Here is a 19,055-nt window from a genome sequence, read left to right as displayed (position 1 = left end):
AGCTCCAGGCACACTGCAGCTGCAAAAGGCATCCCAAGGGGAACACAGAACAGCCAAAAGATCTTCCTCCATGGCTTTCTTGTTTTAACAGTCTTAGACCACAAGAGTGAGGAAGCTTTCACAGAGGTATTTTGCCTCACTGATCCCTTGGCTGTACAAACAATATTTTCTCTGTATCCCCTTTACAGCAGCCATAAGCTTTGGTTCCTAAATTTTCAGCATTAATACGCTTGGGTATTTTTAACATGTAAGTGCACAAAACAGACATTAGATAAATCAGAACATTTGTTTAGGTTTGGTTCACTGTTGCACTTCTTGAATTTTCAAAGATGAAGGTGAGATAATTACTTTGAAGGTGGTTTCTCCCCTTGTTGGTAATACATTAGTCTTTATCACTGAGTAAACCAGAATATTTCTTACAATAACTGTTCTGATTGCCACCCTTGCTAATTGTGATGTACTGTATAAGGCACCTCAAATGAACCAGACTGTTCTGTGACATTGTACTGTCACAGTGTTTGGAGTTATGTAAACAAATGTCATTTTCAAAGGATTGTTTATAGAAACCTCCTGTATGTACCTTTCTGTTAAATGTGCTGATGTGTAATACTTTACAGTTTGCTTCCTCCTGCCTGGGAGCAAACCCCTCTCAAGCCCAGGCAGTCTCTGTGGAGGAGGGTTGCACTGGACACTGGATCTGGGTCAGTCCATCTGTGGCTTTCAGAGCTGCTGCCCTTGGCAGATGTGGGCTCCCTGATTTTGTAGCAGTTGTCTGCTCCAGACCCTGGGAGCCTTCACATCCCAAGCCACAGGGCTGCAGTCCAGTGATGTCCTCCCAGAGCTGGGCAATCTGGAATGCCAGATTCTCAGCAGCCCTTTAGGCCAGATGCTGAGCAGTTCACAGCAAGCCTGCCTGGCTTCTGCTGAAAGCTGGGCAGAATGGAACCAGATACATTTTCTTTGCCAAATCTGCACATTCTGACCATGTAATTTGTTCTTCTGATATGTTCTGCTGAGTCAAAAATAATTTGGGTTTCACACATAGAGAAACATGATGACCAAAACAAAAGATACTGAAGTAGTGGAGAATTACACTTGTGAATAGGAAAGACAAGCAAGAATGAATGGGTTCTTTATATTTATTGCAAGATACAAATAATTGAAAAAAATCAGAACAAGATTTACTAAGATTTAGTGTTTGGCATATATATTTGTTGTATTTTATGTGTTGAATGTGAAAACAGCAGTCTGCTTCTCACAGACATTTTGTTAAGGCAGTATGGGGGTGGAACACAGTCTTGAGAAAAATTAGCATTTAGAGAATAGGATAAAGTCATGCAAAAATTTTTTTTTTTAAATATTTTTTCTGTGTTAGTCACAAGTCAAAAAAACTTTATCATGTAAAGACTTAGGGGCTTAAGAAAAGCTTTTCTGTAAAGGTTTTCAAACTGTTTAGGAACATTATTAATGATGTGCTTCTACTGGTAAGCAGTAAGGAACCAGCCAGGGAAAACAGAGAATACCTTTAGAGTGTGACTAGAGTGACAATTGATGGTGGCTGTCTTGTCAGAGTTCAGCACATCTCAGGTTTCCCTTTTTGCTGTGGTAGTACAGCTGATTTAATGTGATTATAAGTCATGCAGGAGGTGTTTCCAGCTGTATATGTATGTTATTGTAATTAAAACATTTGCTCTAACCTTGGACTTGTACATAGCACACCATGCTAACAGCAGAAAGGGTCTTCCAGCTGGTTGAAATAAACTGGAAAGTAATTGTTATAAAATAATGAAAGATACTGAAAAAGTCACTAGCTTTTCCCTTTTGGAGGAAGAACTCAGCTTTTAGCATGACAGAAGGTGTTTCTTGCACTTATTTCAGCACTAGATTCCAAGAAAAAATTGTGACTTATAGACAGAAAGCTGCATAAAGAACTAGCAAGGATTACACAACAACAGCTGTACTTCTGAATAATTTAGGTTTAATTTGCAAAATTATACAGGAAAGGATTAGGACTTGTACTTGCATTTGGGAAAATGGAGCTACAAGTGTTGCTATGAAAAGTGGCAATGTACAAAGCACCTCAAAGTGCACTGGGGCTGTTGTGTCACTCTGGGCTGGCTCCTGCAGACCTGCTTGCCAGGACACTTGTAGAATCCTGCCTGGGGAGTAAATAGTGCAGGAAGAGCTTCCCTTGGCTGCACATGCAGCAGAGCAGAGCCCTTCCTGAGGGTTTAAACTTGTGCTTGAGAGGAATGTCTGGCAGGTGCACCTGGTGCCACACACAACATCTTGCTCTGGAGGGGTCAATTAATTCTGTTAGGATTATATATATATTTACAGTTATTTATAGTAAAAGATCTTAGGGGACTTCCAGCCCCTCTCTTCTCCAGGAAAGCCAGCTATTGAGTATGTGGCAGTCAAGAGCACTCACTGCTTCAGGCATATTCTCCTTTTGATCAAAAGCAAAGTTGATTGTCCCACTTTTCCCAAAGCCATCCTGCTCTTCAGCTACAAGGTGTATGTAACCCAGGGAGAATGTCTTGTTCTTCTCTCCTGCCTCAATATTGGCACTGCAGTCCCAGAAGGTTAAGGCAAGATTTTCCTCAGAATGTTTCCTGCTCATATTTCAGAGGAATTCTGATTTCTAAACGGCAAATTCTCCATCAAATGCTTGTCATGATGTTTCTGCAAAAAAAATTTATGTTTATATATAAATCACTAACATGAATTCATAACATTGACAGAGATTACGATTTTGTCTTGGCTTTGCCATCACCTGGTCACATAGATGAACCTCAGTAAGCAACAGGTTGGTTTAGTTTGATGTTGTGTGTGACCAGGAGAGATCTGTGGTGATGTGAAATCTCTGGAAACAATGCTCACCTGCACTCCAGGTTTGCAAGAATCTGCAGCCCCTGAGCCTGGGCAGGAGATTTACTCTCAGGTATGTAGGTGTACCCTGAGGGTTGTAAATCCTGAATTTTACAGAGAGAAAAGAGGGAAACTTCAAGTTACTGCAATAAAAGATGCACACATGTAATTCAAGGTAGGACCAAAAAATCTCTTGCTTTATTGCAAGAACTGGTGCATTTTGACAAATCCAGATTTAGAGGTAACAGAAATAAAAGATTTTGTAAATGGGAGGATGGTCTGGAGCATTGAGAGAACCCTGATGGGACTGCAGAGAGTGCTGTCCAGCAGTCAGGGAAAGGAAGCAAATGATATATAAATGATATATTCTAGATCTCAACAGACTTGTGAAGTAGAAGACCTGAGGAGCTTGTGCTGTAAAGGCACCGTGGTCAGGAGTTCTGGAGGTGGGCTGAAATCAGAAGGACTCTGACTATTCAACATCCAGGGCACCAATTCAGATTCCCACTGATTTGCAGAGCTGGTAACAGGATTAGAGAGTCTCAAGTATTTCTCCATGATTACCATAGGGCAGTGAACTATAAAACAACATACTTTTATTTTTTAATAAACAATGGTATAAGGTCTCTATTTTTTTCTAAAAAACCTTGTGCAATCTTCCAGTTTCCTGTCTATATGCTGATTAGGATAACATAGTTTGAGTTCTGCATTTGAAATCATAATTGGCTCATCTTTAGTCTGTTAAAACCACATATGTGTTTAAATTGAACTTCTGATGCAGAAGTGAAAGACCTTGCAAAATATAGCACTGTTCCTGGTATGTTTTTACAGAGGTAAATCCTAGTGGATGTAGAAAACACAACTCACTAAAATGCTCTCACAAAATGTTTTCATCAAAATTTGATGAAATACTAATTGTAGATTCCTTGTAGTATCCTACTTGCTAGGAAACTCTTGGGAAATCCTTTTATCTTGAAGCCACATAAATCTTTGTGACCAAATTATGGGTTCTTCCTATCCCATTCCATTCTTTATTGCCCCTTGCTCTGTACTCATGCACAAGTGTAAAATTTTCTACTTTAAGGCCAAAAAAGAGCCCCCACAAAAGCACTGAAGATAACATCCCATATAGGAGGTGCTTTTATAGAGACATTTCAATGTGAGGCATAAGTGGAGAGATTGTGTGAAGCTGATGATTTGTTTCTCCCTAATTGCTTGCAGGATGAATGGAGAAGGTCCCTCTCTGTTGAGCGCTTGGATTTTTTATTCTGTCTCCCATAGGCTTCCTACTTGATCCTGGACTGCCAATTCCCCCAAAAGACAACCAGTTTCTCCAAAAGGCTTACAGGAAAGCACAATTTTGTGTCCATGAACTTTTTCACAGTCTTGAGTGGTATACATAAGGGAAATGCACTGTTTTATGAGAAATGTAGACATTATTCATACTCCTGAAATTTGAGTAATGTGACCAATACAGAGTATCTTTTATTATTTTGCTGTTCTTTAATCTCAGAACGATTCTTAATCTTAAATGATTCACGTACTGCATAAACACAGCCAATACCCATTTTGTATTGTTTTGGACTTTATTCTTGAAAGCACTGATCTGTTTTGAAGAGGAATTGCATAATCTAGTGACTTTTTCCACAACATCCCTGATTTATGTAGTCATAACATGGCGAAATTTACTTTTATTGAGTTTTTAGTTTTACTCTAAAAATCCAAACAGGCAAATAAATGTTGGGTTATATTTCTCTCTGGTTATCACCAGAATCATTCTTTAGTCAAGCTACATTTCATCAAGAATTTGTTTACCTTCATAAATCCGGAGATATAAGGGAGCTGATTAATTGTGACCAAAGATGTGACTTCAGGTCAGTGACAGCCCTCAAGTACAAGCTGAGAGCAAAACTGGCATACCTACAATAGGTAGCTGTCTAGAAATCAGCAATTAAATGTTTTCAGGGGGCACCGGGGTGCTAGGAGAGCTTGCTTGACATGTGAGAGACTGCAGGACATCACCTGTGCGCTGCTGCCCGCGGCTGCCGGAGGAGGAGAAGCGAGCGGCGGCGTGTTCCATCAGCGGCATCGTTCGGGCAGTGCCCGGCGGGGACATCCCGCGGCCGGCGCACGGGACGCTTCGCTCCGAGCGCTCCCGGAGCGGGGGAAGGCAGGGCGGGGGCGGGAGCGGCCCCGTGTGCCCCGGCCCCTCCCCGCCCGCCCACTGCGGGGAGCGGCAGCGAGGCCGGGCAGCGCGGGGAGCGCCGCGCACCCGCCCGCCCGCAGCCGCCGCTCGCAGCCGGCATGGGCCCCCGCGGAGCGCGGCGCGCCGCCGGCTGCCTGCTGCTCTGCTGGGCTCTGGCCGCCGCCCGCGCCGCCCCGCGCAGGACACCCTCGTTCGACGGGCACGTCGCGGAGAACCGGCCGGCGGGCACGCGGGTGCGCGGGCTCAGCATCCCCCTGACGCGGCTGGGGCCCGAGCCCTGGTGCGCCAAGGTGCAGGGGCGCCGCTGGCACCTGCAGCTGCTGGGCGAGGGACACTCGCACTTCCAGGTGTCGCTGGACGCGCGCACGGCCCGCGTGTGGCTGCGCACCCGCCGCCCGCTGGACCGCGAGGCGCGGGCGCTCTACTCGCTCCGCCTGGGGCTGTGCTGCAAGCGCTGCGCGCCCCAGGGCGCCGCGCCCGCCGAGCTGGCCGCGCTCACCGTGCGCGTCCTGGACGACAACGACAACGCGCCGCGCTTCGTGGGGCCCGGCTCCGCGCAGCTCCGCGTGGAGGAGACGCTGGCGCTCAAGTCCCAGGTGTGGCAGGCGCGGGCCGAGGACGCGGACGCGGGCGCCAACGCGGAGCTGCGCTACTTCGCCCTCCCGCGCAGCGCGCACTTCTTCGTGGTGCCGCGCAGCGGCCGCGTGGTGCTGGTGAGCTCCCTGCTCCACCTGCGCGCTCCCATCCCGCTGCGCGTCTACGCGCGGGACCGCGGCCGGCCCGCGCTGCTCAGCGAGCCCCTGGAGCTGGAGGTGCTGCCGCAGCCCAAGCGCCTCCCGCCGCCGCCGCCCCGCCGCCGCCGGGCCGCGCTGCCGCCCGCCGCGCCCCTGGCGCTCGCCCTGCCCGAGGACGCCCGGCCGGGCACCCGCCTGGCCACCCTGGCCCCGGCGCGCTTCGCCTCCGCCTGGTTCGAGCTGCTGTCGCCGCCCGTCGAGGAGTCGCCGGTGAGCGTGGAGCGAGAGAGCGGCGAGGTGACGCTGCGCGCCGCCCTGGACAGGGAGGCGGTGGCCGCCTGGGAACTCGTCGTCCGCGTCCAGGAGCGCCGAGGTGCGTGTTAGGCAAAGTCTTAGACGGAGCAGTGGTCTGGTCCCATCGGGGAGTCTGAGGACAGCTTGTCTCCAGGTGACAACAGTTTGTCTCCAGGTGACTGCAGACAAAGCACCTAACGGTGCTTTAGCATCAGGTGTCATATGCAGTGTTGTGGAATGTACTTTTGGTCTTTTAAATCTGTAAACTATTAGCATTAAAAACACCAGAAGTGACAAGAGGCACTATGTAGCTTAGGAAAAGTGGACTGTACAGCTGTGTGAAAATGTTTGGAAGTAGTAAGGTGTTTAGCAGAATTTAAGTGTTTCACCGGTTAGAATTCTTAATTGTTAGTGAGTGGTTGAGACACAGTACAGGGGTTTGTTATTAAAATATTCTCTATAGCGCTTATCCTGTAAGTGCCTAATTTGCAGCATGCAGCTGAAGCCATTGAGTTTTGAGTCATTATTAAAGTTGAGTGTGTTTGACTCACAAGCATGATGTGGGGTTTTGCAGGACTGGAGCCCTTGTGTTTAGGTAGCTGCTCTTTTTAAAAAATACCTCAGGAGTTCAATGTACACCATTAAAATGGCATGTCTGTGACTTATACTGTCATTTTTCACAAGCTCTTACTCAAATTAAATAGAATAGCTAATTTCATTTGCTGATTACATATGTTGCTTTTTAAAATTCTCTTTTCCTTTTAAATTGTGATGTTGGTTAATATTTTTCACCTATGAAAATACAGATTAGTTTAAGTATATTTTTAATTTATGAATGGTGGATATCTCTGCCCATTCGCCATGTCGCTTTTTTAATTTTTATGTTACTTGCGATTGTAGCAATATTGCAGAGATTGCCCAGAACGAGTATTCTGGAGAAAATCTTATCAGAAGACATGAGTTGGTTGGCCTGATTTCATCTTGGAAAGGTTCAGGAAGGGTTTGGCTCGATGAGACTTTTAGTGCCTGTGAGAACGATGAAGTGCTCGGCAGTGCAGCTGCTCAGGGTGATTTCCCTCAGCCACAGAGCAGCGCGGGCGGGAGAGATGAAAAGCTTCCCACGCGATTGCTCCCTTATCTCGCTGCCTCTGGCTGAGGGGCAGCCCATAGGAGTGAGGCAGTTTATTCCTCGGTGCCTGGCAATCCCTGAGGATGCCTGCAGGGCTCTAATTAGCGCCGGCAGTTTCGGTGACACGGATCCTTCCCCCTGTGAAGCGAGGCTACCCCAGCAGCTCCTTTCGCTCGGGTCCTGAGGAGCGGCTCTCAGATCCTCCTCGCCTCCTCCCTGGGGTTTTGTCGCGCCTGTCGCTGTCGCGTGTTGGTGTCAGTCACTCGCACTGGCTTTGTGCTGTGTTCCAGCCTGAGCTTTGGCTGCAGACCAAGAGCTTGACAGACCAATTTCCAAACCGCAGCACTTTGTGCGTCCTACCCCCGCTAGTCACTCTTGAGCAAGGCCGCCTGCCGAGGGGAATGTCATTGCTCCGAGGCAGTGACAGAACCCATCGGGTCAATCCGAGCGTGCTGCTGGGCTGTTCACCACTCTGTCATGTAGCTCAAGTTCCAGCCCTTTGCTGGTGTCAGTTCCCTCTGTCAGGATCAAGAAGATGTTGTTGAAGCAGTGGTAGCTAACCTTGCCCCGGGTTACTGCTGGTCTCACCTTTGTGATCGTTTTTTCCCTTACCTAGTCTGAATATAGAAGTCTGAGATTGCCTGGAACAGAGCTTGTCATTCTGTCATGCCCGAGATTTCACTTCCAGGGCAAGGCTTGCTAATAGAGTTTTAAAAAGTCTGAAACAAGTTTTAACTTAATTTCAGGGATTTTTTTTTTTAGTCATCATATAGTTTCACTAAGTAGTTTGGAGCATTTTCCACTAGCCTAATGTATTAGTGCTGGTAATATGTACTAGTAAGAGAATAAATCTCTAAGAAATACGTGACCAAGTTCTGACTCAGAGATTAGTTAGACAGCAATTAATTGTGGACAGTCCAAATGCCATACCTTAGGTAGTGATGATTTTAAGTTTCTTGGTTTAAATGAGACCAAATTCAAAATACATCTTAATACTACTGTTTTAATCAGTTAAAGGTTAATAAAGACTTGGTACTATCAAAACTCTTTCAAGTTGCAGAATGCTTTCATACTCATTTTATAGGAGTTAAAATACATTTAACATAATACTTTGAAGCAGATTTAGAAAGTTCTGTCTCTCTGCTTACTCACAGTCCAAACTGCAGTAATCTGTAGAAATAAAACCAAAAGGAAGGGATAGGAGAAAAGATGTCTAGCATAATTATGTGTTTTTCTTAGTCTGAAATAGGTGCAGAATATTGCAAAAGCTCCAGGAGAAAACACAGTATTTACAAAGTGAACTTTTAGGATGAATTCAAGTGTGGAGATGGCTACACTGACTTTTGTTGTGAATAAAAGTGCAAGTTCAGGTTCTTCCTCCAGTTTATTTACTTTGCTTTTAGCATTTGTGGTCACTTATTTTACATGACACATAACCATAAACATTTCAGGAGCTGTGGGTTTCTAGTATTAGGGCTTATGATATCAGGTGTCTATTTATTGTCAAGTGGTATAAAGTTCTATTAATTTCTTCAATATTTTTTTTCACTTTCCACTCTTCTTGCTGCCTGGTAACTGTGTACTGAAATGAACCAATAATTAATTCTGTCATTACTCTTCTTTAACCCAGGCAATGATGTTGAGGATAAGACAAGATGTTTAAATACTTTAGCATATAAAGTCTACCCTCTTTTCCTTTATCTTTTTTGTGTAGTTTATTGAGATTCATTTGTAGTGTGCACTTCATTACTTACAGCAGCAAGAAGTGCTTAAAAGCATTGTGCCACAAGTGATCCTAATGCATCTCTGGGCACAACTGTAGTTTTGGTTTGTTTTTTTCTTTTTTGGCTGATGGACCATTCTCAAATTAGTAGCAAGAAGATGGCTATATGGTAATAAAGCAACATTGAACAGTTTATTCCTAGTTTGTGACAGCCCCCACTCTTTAGCTCATAAATGGGGCTGTGTAGATGTCCTTTGCCTGAATTCAGTTTTCTTCAAGTGGCATGTAACAGGCTGTATGTTTGTTTATTTTCCCCCTTTAGCTAAAAGAGAATTTGGAATATTTTTCTGTTTACTTCCTCTCAGTTCTGTCCTGGATAATCAGCACAGCAGTGTGTGCAGGGCTGGGGTTCCAGATGCAGCCAGACCTTTAGTATCTCAATATCCAGGTATCTCCCACATGTTGATGACAAGGAGGGGTTTTCTCTCCCTGAGTTGCATTTTGTTGAAGGTATGAGCTAAGGGAGCTCACTCCCTTGGCCTGGCAGATACCTACCAGTGTAACACACTCACTCACACTGCCTGGGTATCTCTTGGTAGACCACAGGCTTTGTGCTGGTGTATGTTCACCCATGTCAGGGGTAGATTTGAGGGGGTTTTGCAGTCTGAAGAACTTTTCAGCATCCAGGGTAGAGGTTTTTTGGCAAAGCTGCAGTTGAGCTCTAAGATTTTTGTTAGTGATGTGCACCAATCACTACCATAATTATTATCATTACCAGTGCATTGCATGCTGAGGTTGCTTTGTGACCGGACATATTTTGGTTATCAATGTCATGGTTTTATTTTAATGTAGATGCCTGAAAAAAATCCTTTTTTTATCCTTTGAAATAACAATTTGGTCTGTTTTACTGCTACAGTAAAATTAACTGCGATCTGTAGAGGAAATACTATGTTACTAGTTCTGTTTATTCATTGTGTTATTCATTCTCTCTTTTTTTGATACATTGTAGATTTAGTTTTATCATACTTTTTGTTTTCTGGAGGCAGTAATTAGTCACTAAAAAGTAGCAACAGAAAAATGTGGACTTTTTTAATGGAATGGGTTTTGTTTGGTTTCTGTTTTTTGTTGGAGGTTTTTTTTTGTTTGTTTGTTGTGGGTTTGTTTTGGGTTTTTTTTAATGGAATGGGTTCTCCTGCGCCTGTGGAGGAGTTTCAGGGCCTGGACAAGAGAGGACATAGTGCCTTGGTTGGTATTTTCAGCTTCAGGTGAGCTCTTACCCTATCTAAACTTGAACAGTGCCAGGCTGGGATCTTCCACAACCTCCCTGAGACACCTCTTCAAGTCTCTCACCAGTCTCACAGTAAAAGATTCCTTCCTTACATCCTAACCTAAATTTCCTCTCTTCCAATTTGTACCCATGACTCCTTTTCTTGTCACTGCAATTCCTGACAAAGGGTGTCCCTCTGGCTTCCCTGCAAGCTCCTTCAGATACTGGAAGGTGCTGTGAGGTTCTGCCTTGGCACCAGACAGAAAAATCAATCTAAAAGCTGAAAACACTTGAAATTGAAGAATGGCCTGGCATTCTTTATGTTTTTTGTAATTAGCAAACATTTCATCCAAATGAAAATAAACCAAAACACAAACGTTACAATCTCAAACCAAAGGGAAACACCAGGAACACCCTATGCATTAGTTTGTGCCATGAAATGCTAAAGAGAATGCCAGAATTTCAGGGCTTAACGTGTTTTTTGGCACATGGTCCTTGAGGAGGAGTTTCCTCTGGTGACCCCACTGATCACTCAGCCCTGGGTTAAATTCTTCAGTTAACCTTGCCTGGAAGGACTGATGGTTATGCTCACATTTTTTGGTGGCATTTCAGGATTTTATGCCATTCAATTTATTGGGACACAATTTACTCTTTGCAAATGCATAATGCTGTTTTAAGTTTTTACTCAGTGAGCAGAAGGTAAAATTTCTTAGACTGTCATACACATTAATATTTCAACATGGGGTAGCATTTAATTTGAGAAGGAGCCATTATTATTCCATTAGTGCTTGGGGGAAGTGCATTAAAGATCCCACCTCTCTAATCCTGCTGTCTCAAGCTCCCTTGACCTTACTTGATCCATGAGCTTTAGCTTTGTAATCTCCTGTCATTCATTTTTTCTCATCAGGGGATTCACTGAGGGTGATGTTTGACATGCCTTCCAACAGTTCGCAGCATCTCTTGTATGTTAAATATATTTATCCTGTTTAAATCAACATAGAGAGTGGAGATCCCAATTTTGGTAATATTTTCACCTTGAAGGATTTTGTGCTTGGAAGTCAAGGATCATCTGTTTTAATTTTATCTGAGGCCTCAGTCCCTTACTAGCTGTATTGATTCTGGGGGGATCATCCCTAAGAATTAAGTAGCTTCTGGGTGATGTTTTGCCTTTTACATTTCTTATTACCTCTTTCATGAATTACAGCTGTCAACAGTTACACTTCAAGCTGAGCTTAAGTTGAAATCATCATCTATTATCCAGCAGATGGGTTTCAAAACAGAAGTGGGTTTCATGCACTTAAGCTAAAAAGAAGTGTTCTGTGAGCATTCAGGACAGCTCTGGGTGTTTACAGGCTTGGAATGTTACTGATCTGTGGCAGAAAGGAATGTCTGAGGAAGCTGTGGAGCACCATCTTGGTGTTTGATCAGTCTGAATATTTTGAAATTTCCTGCTTTTTATTCCAAGCAGTCAGATTAAAAATATCTTTCTGAGACTGCTGTGACTTGAACACCAAAGCTGTTTAGATCTTCTGGCTGTTTATCATCTCAAACATTCAGTTTCTACAAAAGAAATGAACTTCCTTTTTTCTCAAAATCCAACTAAATTTCAGCACAAATTTGACAATTTGATAGAACAAATAAATTATAGAACATCCAGGCCAGGCTGGATGGGGCCTGGAGCAGCTTGGTTTAGTGGGAGGTGTCCCTGCCCATGGCAGGGGGTTGGAATGAGATGAGCTCTAAGTCCTTTCCAACCCAAACCATTCTATGACTCCACAGTGATCCAAGGATGTTCAGCAGGCTCTGTTGGTGAAGCTACTGATTGTGGTGGCATTTTTACCTTTTTTTTTTCCTTTTTTAAACTTTTTTCCTCCTTGTCCATGAAAGACTAAGGAAAAACAAGCTGGATTTTCCCCAAGAAACTCTTAGGAAGATTTCATGAGAACTTCCCATCTCACAGTGCCACAGTGGCAGCTCCTGCTTTAGCCAAGTCCTCTACTTAGGATAATGCTTTTTGCAATCAATAGTAATTCATTAAGACACATGTTTTGTTATTTAAGGATGTCTCTTGTGATTATTAATTTGCAGTCATTATTTCACATCTGGGCACGCTTGGTTTCCCCGACTGCCACCCTCAGAAGATTGATGCCACACTGGCAGTCCCTGATAACATGGTCATCACCTTAATGCCTTTTAATTGATTATTTATGCTAATATCCTTTCTGCCTGATCATTGAGCTCCTCTGGTGCTTTGTTTACTTTTGTTTTCTGGTTTGCTTTAACTTCTGTTTTAAAAGCTGTATGATGGTAAGGAGCAGAGACATGCCAGGCTGTCATTATTCTGTCTGCAAAAGAGCTGAGGCATATTAGGAGAGAACATGGGCTGTCCCCAGCTTGAGCCCATCAAAGTTATCTCTTTAGAAGGTTTATGTTTTATGAATGAGCAAACTACTGTACTTAAAAGTAGCCCATCATATACCTCAGGAATTTTCAGAAATGACAGTAGAGAAATGTTTGTGCATAATTGTCCTATTTTTTGAAGGATATACAGTAGGACTGGGTACAATAACCAGTAGCTTTTATCTCATGTTATGGTATGAAAATAGGAAAAGAGATTTCTCCTGATTGCAGCTAAAGGCTTAGGGCATTAAGATTTTTTTTCTGAAGATGTGTTTTCCCAAACTCTATACTGAGTAGATATTTTACATGAAGACATATTATAGAGTGAGGTTTTAAAATAACACAATATGATATTTGCAGAGGGTCTTCAAAACTTCAACATCCTCTCAACCAACTCCAAACATTTAACTTGGAGTAACCCAAATAAAACCCCCAAGTTTTCAGAAAACATTTGTCTATTTAGGGTAAAAAGTGGGAGCAACCTAAAAAAAAACCCACAAGCCATAAAGAAAAATACCAGCTTGAATACTTAATTTACTGATGGATTTAGGGCAGTATGTAATAGCAGTAGTAACCTCAAGGCTTGCAAGACTTTTAACACTCTCATAATCTTCTTTTAAAAGTAAATTGTAATGACCTGAAAATGCCAGGAGCAGCCTAGCTTCTCACCCATTGTGGTTTAATCATGATAATATAATACCTCTTCCCTCAGAACATTCAAGGAATGTATAATGTTTGTCCACAATTGCAGAGACATGTTCAGTCAACTACATATTCTCTATTGTCAGATTTTTAAAAATCAGAATGTCTGGCATTGTCAGTTTTATCAATTACACTGATGCAGAGAAGCCTACATTTTGCATGAATATAAGGATTTTATTTCCAAGTCTCGTCTTAGAGAATTATCCATTGGATTTTTGAGAGAAAAGACAGTCATATAATCCTAATGCAATCAGAAGTCTGAGAATACATAGGATTTCACAGATTGACAGCATCTTTTAAAATGACATGGTGAAAAGAGATGGGTTTAGAGGCAGCTCTGACCTACAGTGTTTGAAACTGCAGTCAGCTTCAGCAGGCTTGATTTTCAGGGCTTGGTTTAACCAGAAGAGCCCACAGAAGTTGCTGTTAACTGAATGATTAAGTATTAAATCCTTTGCCTTCTTCCTGCCACCTTTGGTGTAACTTCATTGGTAGGTGAGGGAATATTTTTTCCAGTTGCTGTCTGAAATGTCAGGATGTATCAGTTTGCAATATCTCACTGCAATCCAATGAGCCTTTATAACCAGCTGCAACAGCAGGTCGGAGCAACTGGTTTGTGTTAGTTTATGTTAAAATCCCTTCCCAGAAAACTAATGGTGAACATCACAGAAGAGATTTTTCAAATAAGCCTGGATTCAGTAAAGCTGTAAAAACCTAAAGTAGAAGAGAATCATGATCCCATCAAGATACCTGCTTGCTTTTTGTAATTTTCAGTATGTTCTTCCATTTTGACAAGTCTTTAATTTGAACTGTCCCAAAAAGTTCATGATTTGGAGAGGGCTTTCCCTTCCTAAGTTCCTCTGTATATCTTAAATTTGATGTGGGAAGTGTAACCCAGTCTTCATAGTGTATGAGTATTAAGGCTTTTTCCTGTTTTGTTTGGTTGTTGCTATTGCAGTTTAAATATTTTAGAGACTTTCCCTATTTTTTACTGACTCATCACCATTTATTTCCATTTTTACTATGATTAAACTTCCCAGCAAGTTATTTAATTTTTTGTTTGTTTTTCTTTTTTTCCCCCAAGGGATGAAAATGATGACTGATGATCTATAATATATTTCCTGTGAGCAGAAAGGTGGCCAGCTAGTGTATTACCTCACTTAATGTGGTTGGATTTCAGAGCAAGGCAGTATAATAAATCCTTCTGTTTATCAGTTTTCAACCACAGGTAGGCATGAAAAATAAGCAATTACAGATAGATACCTATGATGAAGTTTCAGCAGTGGATTATGAAGATTGATTTTGCTGATAGGGAATGAATTTCAGTGCTACAGCTTTTGTCAGTAATATGAAGTTAAAAGGAAGTAATTCCAACTGGAGGGAATATCAGAGAGGAAAAAAGCAGACTTCAGGATGAGCTGCCCTAAGAAGGATTTTTGATGATACACGAATTGACTCTAATAGGGAATTAAGCAGCTAAAGTAGGAAAAACCTCTGGACTAGAGTTTATAATTTTAGTTTTAGTTTCCTGTATAAATTGAAAAGAGAGCTGTGGAGGGGGCTTAGATTTGATACTGCAAAGGGCAAATAAGTGGTGTTTGCAAATATGTGGGAAAAGCAATCTGCTTATAGAACCTGTTTTTGCTATTTTCCATGCTGAAGAAAAATAAGAGGAAATATACTTTCTGATTAAATAAAAAGATGATTTTACCATTTTGAATAGGAAGCATTATTTTCTCTATGACTTTTAAAAATACTCATTTTTGACATAAGATATTCCAGTGTTATGTTACTGTCATGTTCATGAGCAGCAAGGGCCATTTTGTGTTTTATCTCCTCTTGCTCAGTATCTGTGAGAAAGCAATTTAAATTTTTCTGTTGTCTGAAGCTAGGGAAGAAAATCTGTCAAATGCAAAATCTGTGTATGCCAACATTCTAATTAGCAGAACCATTCTTTGAGAAGGATTTCTTTTGAATGGATGACATTGTGTAAGCTATCTATGGTGTGCCTGCCTTGAAAGTCAAACATCTAGCATTTAATATTGAGACAGCTGTAATTGCTATTGTGTTACACAAGAGTTTGGAAATTCTTTTTGGGAAAATGGAGCCTGGGTCAGATTTCTGACTTAGGATCTCAGTAGTGGCTGACTTGCACTGCTGGATGTAGTGGCAGATATCTCCACTGCTTGTCAGGGCCTGGTATTGGGAACAGATCATTTCAGTAGAACCTCTCTGTGTGTTTGTAGGACTTAACCCAAATCCACAGAGGATTATCAGTTTTAAGCTGTTTCTGCTAAGATTTGAGTGGAATTGTAACATATTATTTTCTTCTATAACATAGCAATATTACTGCACATATAGTACTAATAAACTACCTTAACCGTAATATATGAATGCAGATTCATGTTCATGCACTGTTACTTTTATAAACTGATGTAAATATATAATTAATATATCTGTAAGGTACATAAGGGGGATGTTTTGATGGACAGAGGCATTGAGACACCTGAACTGTAGGGAGGTGTATAGTTCTAAAATTTCTATCCATCCACTGTCTTAAAGCACAAAAAATTTTCATAAGTAAGGGAGAAAATTAATTTTATGTGCCTTCTTCAAAATAAGTTGAAAATCTGGTTTAAGGTCTGTTCTGCAGGCAAGCAGCTGTGTCAGTTACAAAACACAAGAGACTGCCTTTTGTGTGTGTCATGGTAATTACAGCCAAGCAAAAACCTGGAAATACTTGCTGTGCTAATTAGAATGTGGAGTTATGCTTAAAAAAATCATGTACTTTGAAATCCTGAATGCATTGTCCTGCTGGACATCCACATGTTACCCAGACATTATTGTTGCTGTCAGTCTCCTCATCACATTGGCTGTCCTCTGGCAAGCTCTGTCCCATCATGCTTCGCTGGGCACCCTGATGTTGTTTCCACAAGTTGTCAGGTCACATTTGGAGGTCTCTGCAGAGAGGTCCAGTCCTGGTCGGTGTTTCTGCTGCAGTTTTGCCATTGATATATGGTATGCAGTCAAGGGAAAGCTTACTTGCAGTCATTTTCCTCCAGACTGCCTTTATCTGGGAAATCATGATGATTTATTCAGCATTTTTTCTTATGAATCAGATTGTCTGTGGTTGATGGAGGAGGATAATATACCAATAAGAGCTGTGGAGTCATATGCAGTGGAAATGGATGCTGGTCAAGAGAGGCACTTAAATGTCTCTTCCATTACATGCACTGCAGTTCCTGCTGACTGTCCTGACTGTCCCAACAACATTCTTTAGGTTATTCACGTGTTTCAGAAGTAACCAACACATTGCTGAAAGCTTTGGTCTTGCCAAGATGTCAGAATTACTCTAAGATCTCTTAAGTGCTAAAATACAAGTAGCTGGAGGAATGTGCCCAAGTCCTTTGAGTTTTTGAATAATAAAGTTTGCTAGAGCATGTGAGGATTAAGCTTGGTGCTTATGCACTTCTGCACAGTTTTCTTACAACTGTTTCTCAGTTACAAATATGTTCTAAGTATCAGCATATTGATTTTCAGTGAATTGGCACTGGTTAAGTGATGAAAGTGGGATTTGTAATCAGATTTATTAATGCTTCTTCAATAAAAATGAATTATTCTTAAATTGGGACTTACTTTCGGACAGAGGGATGCATAATACATGCATGTTGGGAACTCTAGTAGGACTTGAACCTGAGTTCAGGGGCTGATTAGGAGAATGATTTCCAGACAGCAGAGACAAACATCAGTAACCTTTCCACTCCTAGCAGGGTTACCAAGGTAGCATTCAAATCCTCAGTAGGTCTTGCTATTATGGGGGCAGATTTTCAGAGGTTCTTAACCCAGCTTCTAATTTAGGGCTGCTACTTTAAGCCCACAGTGTGCCCAGGCAAACTAGGCTAATGTGGGTATGTACAAACTTGGGGCAGCTTCCACCAGAGCTGTTCTTTTGAGGAGAGACAGGCAACTTTGACATTAACTTCTGCCTTTTGCAGCTTCTCTGTTTGGACACCTTTTAATTAAAATCTTAGGAGTGTTCAAGCAGTCATTATTGCATTTGGCACTTATCATGTACAGCTCACCCTGCTGTGTGCTGCTGTGGTGTATTTTAGCTTTGGATCAATGTCCAGCACATTCCCTCCTCTGCATTTTCTTCAGGTGTCTTGGATTGGCTGACCTGGGACTTTTGGGACACACATTCTGACATGAGAACACAAATATTTAAAACACATCTGGTACTATTTAGTATGGTAGTGAGAAATAATATACATGCTGCTGCTTTTGACATATTTGAGGGTTTTTTAAAGGTTTTTCAGCTTCTTGTGGCTTTTTTTTTTGTGCTACACCCAGGAGAAAGCAAAGCAGCAGCTTTCAGAGTCTGTCTGAATGCTGAAGGGAATTGCACCTGGGTGACTGCAAGGGAAGTGCAACAGCAGAATGGGCAACAGTGCTCTCACCTCAGTTGGTGTGTGGTGAGGCAGTTTGTCTTTAGAAACTTTGGCTTCACAGGCACTGTTTTAAAGAACTTCTGTCTACAGAGGCTGAATTGAGCATCCTCTCACTGGGCCTCCCAACACTTCTGTCTGCAGAGGTACAGATACCTTACACAAAGGGGGTCCCATAGTCAGGAAGGCTTTGCAAGACTTGCATGTACATGGAAACTGGGAATTTTGCTATGAAAATGTCAGAACACATGTTGCATGTATCCATGTTCTACAGTGGTGCATGTTTAATGGACAAACCCCATGCAGCTTCTTTTTCAGGAAACTGATCATTTCTGTAATTTGCTGTTTAATAAATTAGATATTGAGTTTTGCTGTAGGCACTGGTTTTTGGTTTTTTTTGTGCTACTGTAAAACTGATATTCTATTCCCTAGAACATTAGATTCTGGGTACAGGGTATAATTATAAAGAAATTAATTTGGCTTTAACAAGTTACTGTCAATATACATTTTGTTGCTCTTAAGAGAAACAAAAAAAGGTCATGTACTCACTTTAAAGGTTTAAAATACAGATGAATTAATACAATTTTACAAGGTGAACTCAAGACAGCCTCAGTGATTATCCTGGGTGACTGCTGATTTTTTCTGTTAAGAGAATTTTCTGGGTAAAAATAGATGTACTCAAAGGTCATGATGGATTAAGTCTCAGGAATCTAAACTAAGAAACTTCTGTCTGACTTTGCCAGTCACAACACCAAGGAGTTTTCTTTACAACAGCCCACGAGCTGCTTGTTCACAGATGGCAGACCCTGGTGTGCTGTGCTAAACTTGCCACGTGCCAGCAGACAGGAACTCCTGAGTGTGGAAAGCTGAGGCTGCAGGAGGTGCTCCTGTGGGAGTGAAGGGAGATGTCTGTACCTCACACAAAGGGACAGATTTTAGTTGGAATAGGGATGGTTTTTGTAGAAGGATGTCACACTGCAGTAGAGAGGGAGAATGAGTACAGCAGTTCAGCCTAAGTGAACTTCCTGAGAGAACAGGCTTCCTTAGCATTGTCTGCAAGGTTAGATATTTTGGCAGCACTTTCTACTTCAATATATCCTTAAATACTAAGGTCTTTGTATTATTAATCAGCTTTAAATTAAAACTGGTAGTTTTAGATGTTCCTTTTAGCATGTTGTTTCAATTCCCATAGAGCTGTTTTGAAAATAAATGCTTGTCTGTATGTTTTCATGTATGTATAAATAATAAATCAACACTGAAATCAAGTATTAACACCATCAACTT

At 42.0% G+C, this 19,055-nt stretch overlaps 1 protein-coding gene across 1 annotated transcript in view; it reads left to right on the top strand.

Moving 5' to 3' along the window:
* Positions 1–5,175: 5,175 nt before the first annotated feature.
* The window catches only part of LOC128932721 (neural-cadherin-like), a 59,252-nt gene continuing 45,372 nt past the window's right edge, over positions 5,176–19,055 (top strand). Inside the window, exon 1 of the mRNA XM_054269402.1 lies at positions 5,176–6,184. Coding sequence (XP_054125377.1) covers positions 5,176–6,184 — 1,009 coding nt within the window. The remainder of the gene's footprint in view (positions 6,185–19,055) is intronic.

The sequence above is a fragment of the Melozone crissalis genome, unplaced genomic scaffold (assembly GCF_028551555.1).
Source record: "Melozone crissalis strain CALT ecotype California unplaced genomic scaffold, PUWL_Pcris_2 ptg000007l_1, whole genome shotgun sequence".
NCBI classification, from domain to species: domain Eukaryota; kingdom Metazoa; phylum Chordata; class Aves; order Passeriformes; family Passerellidae; genus Melozone; species Melozone crissalis.
This window is presented reverse-complemented; position numbering and strand designations above follow the sequence as displayed.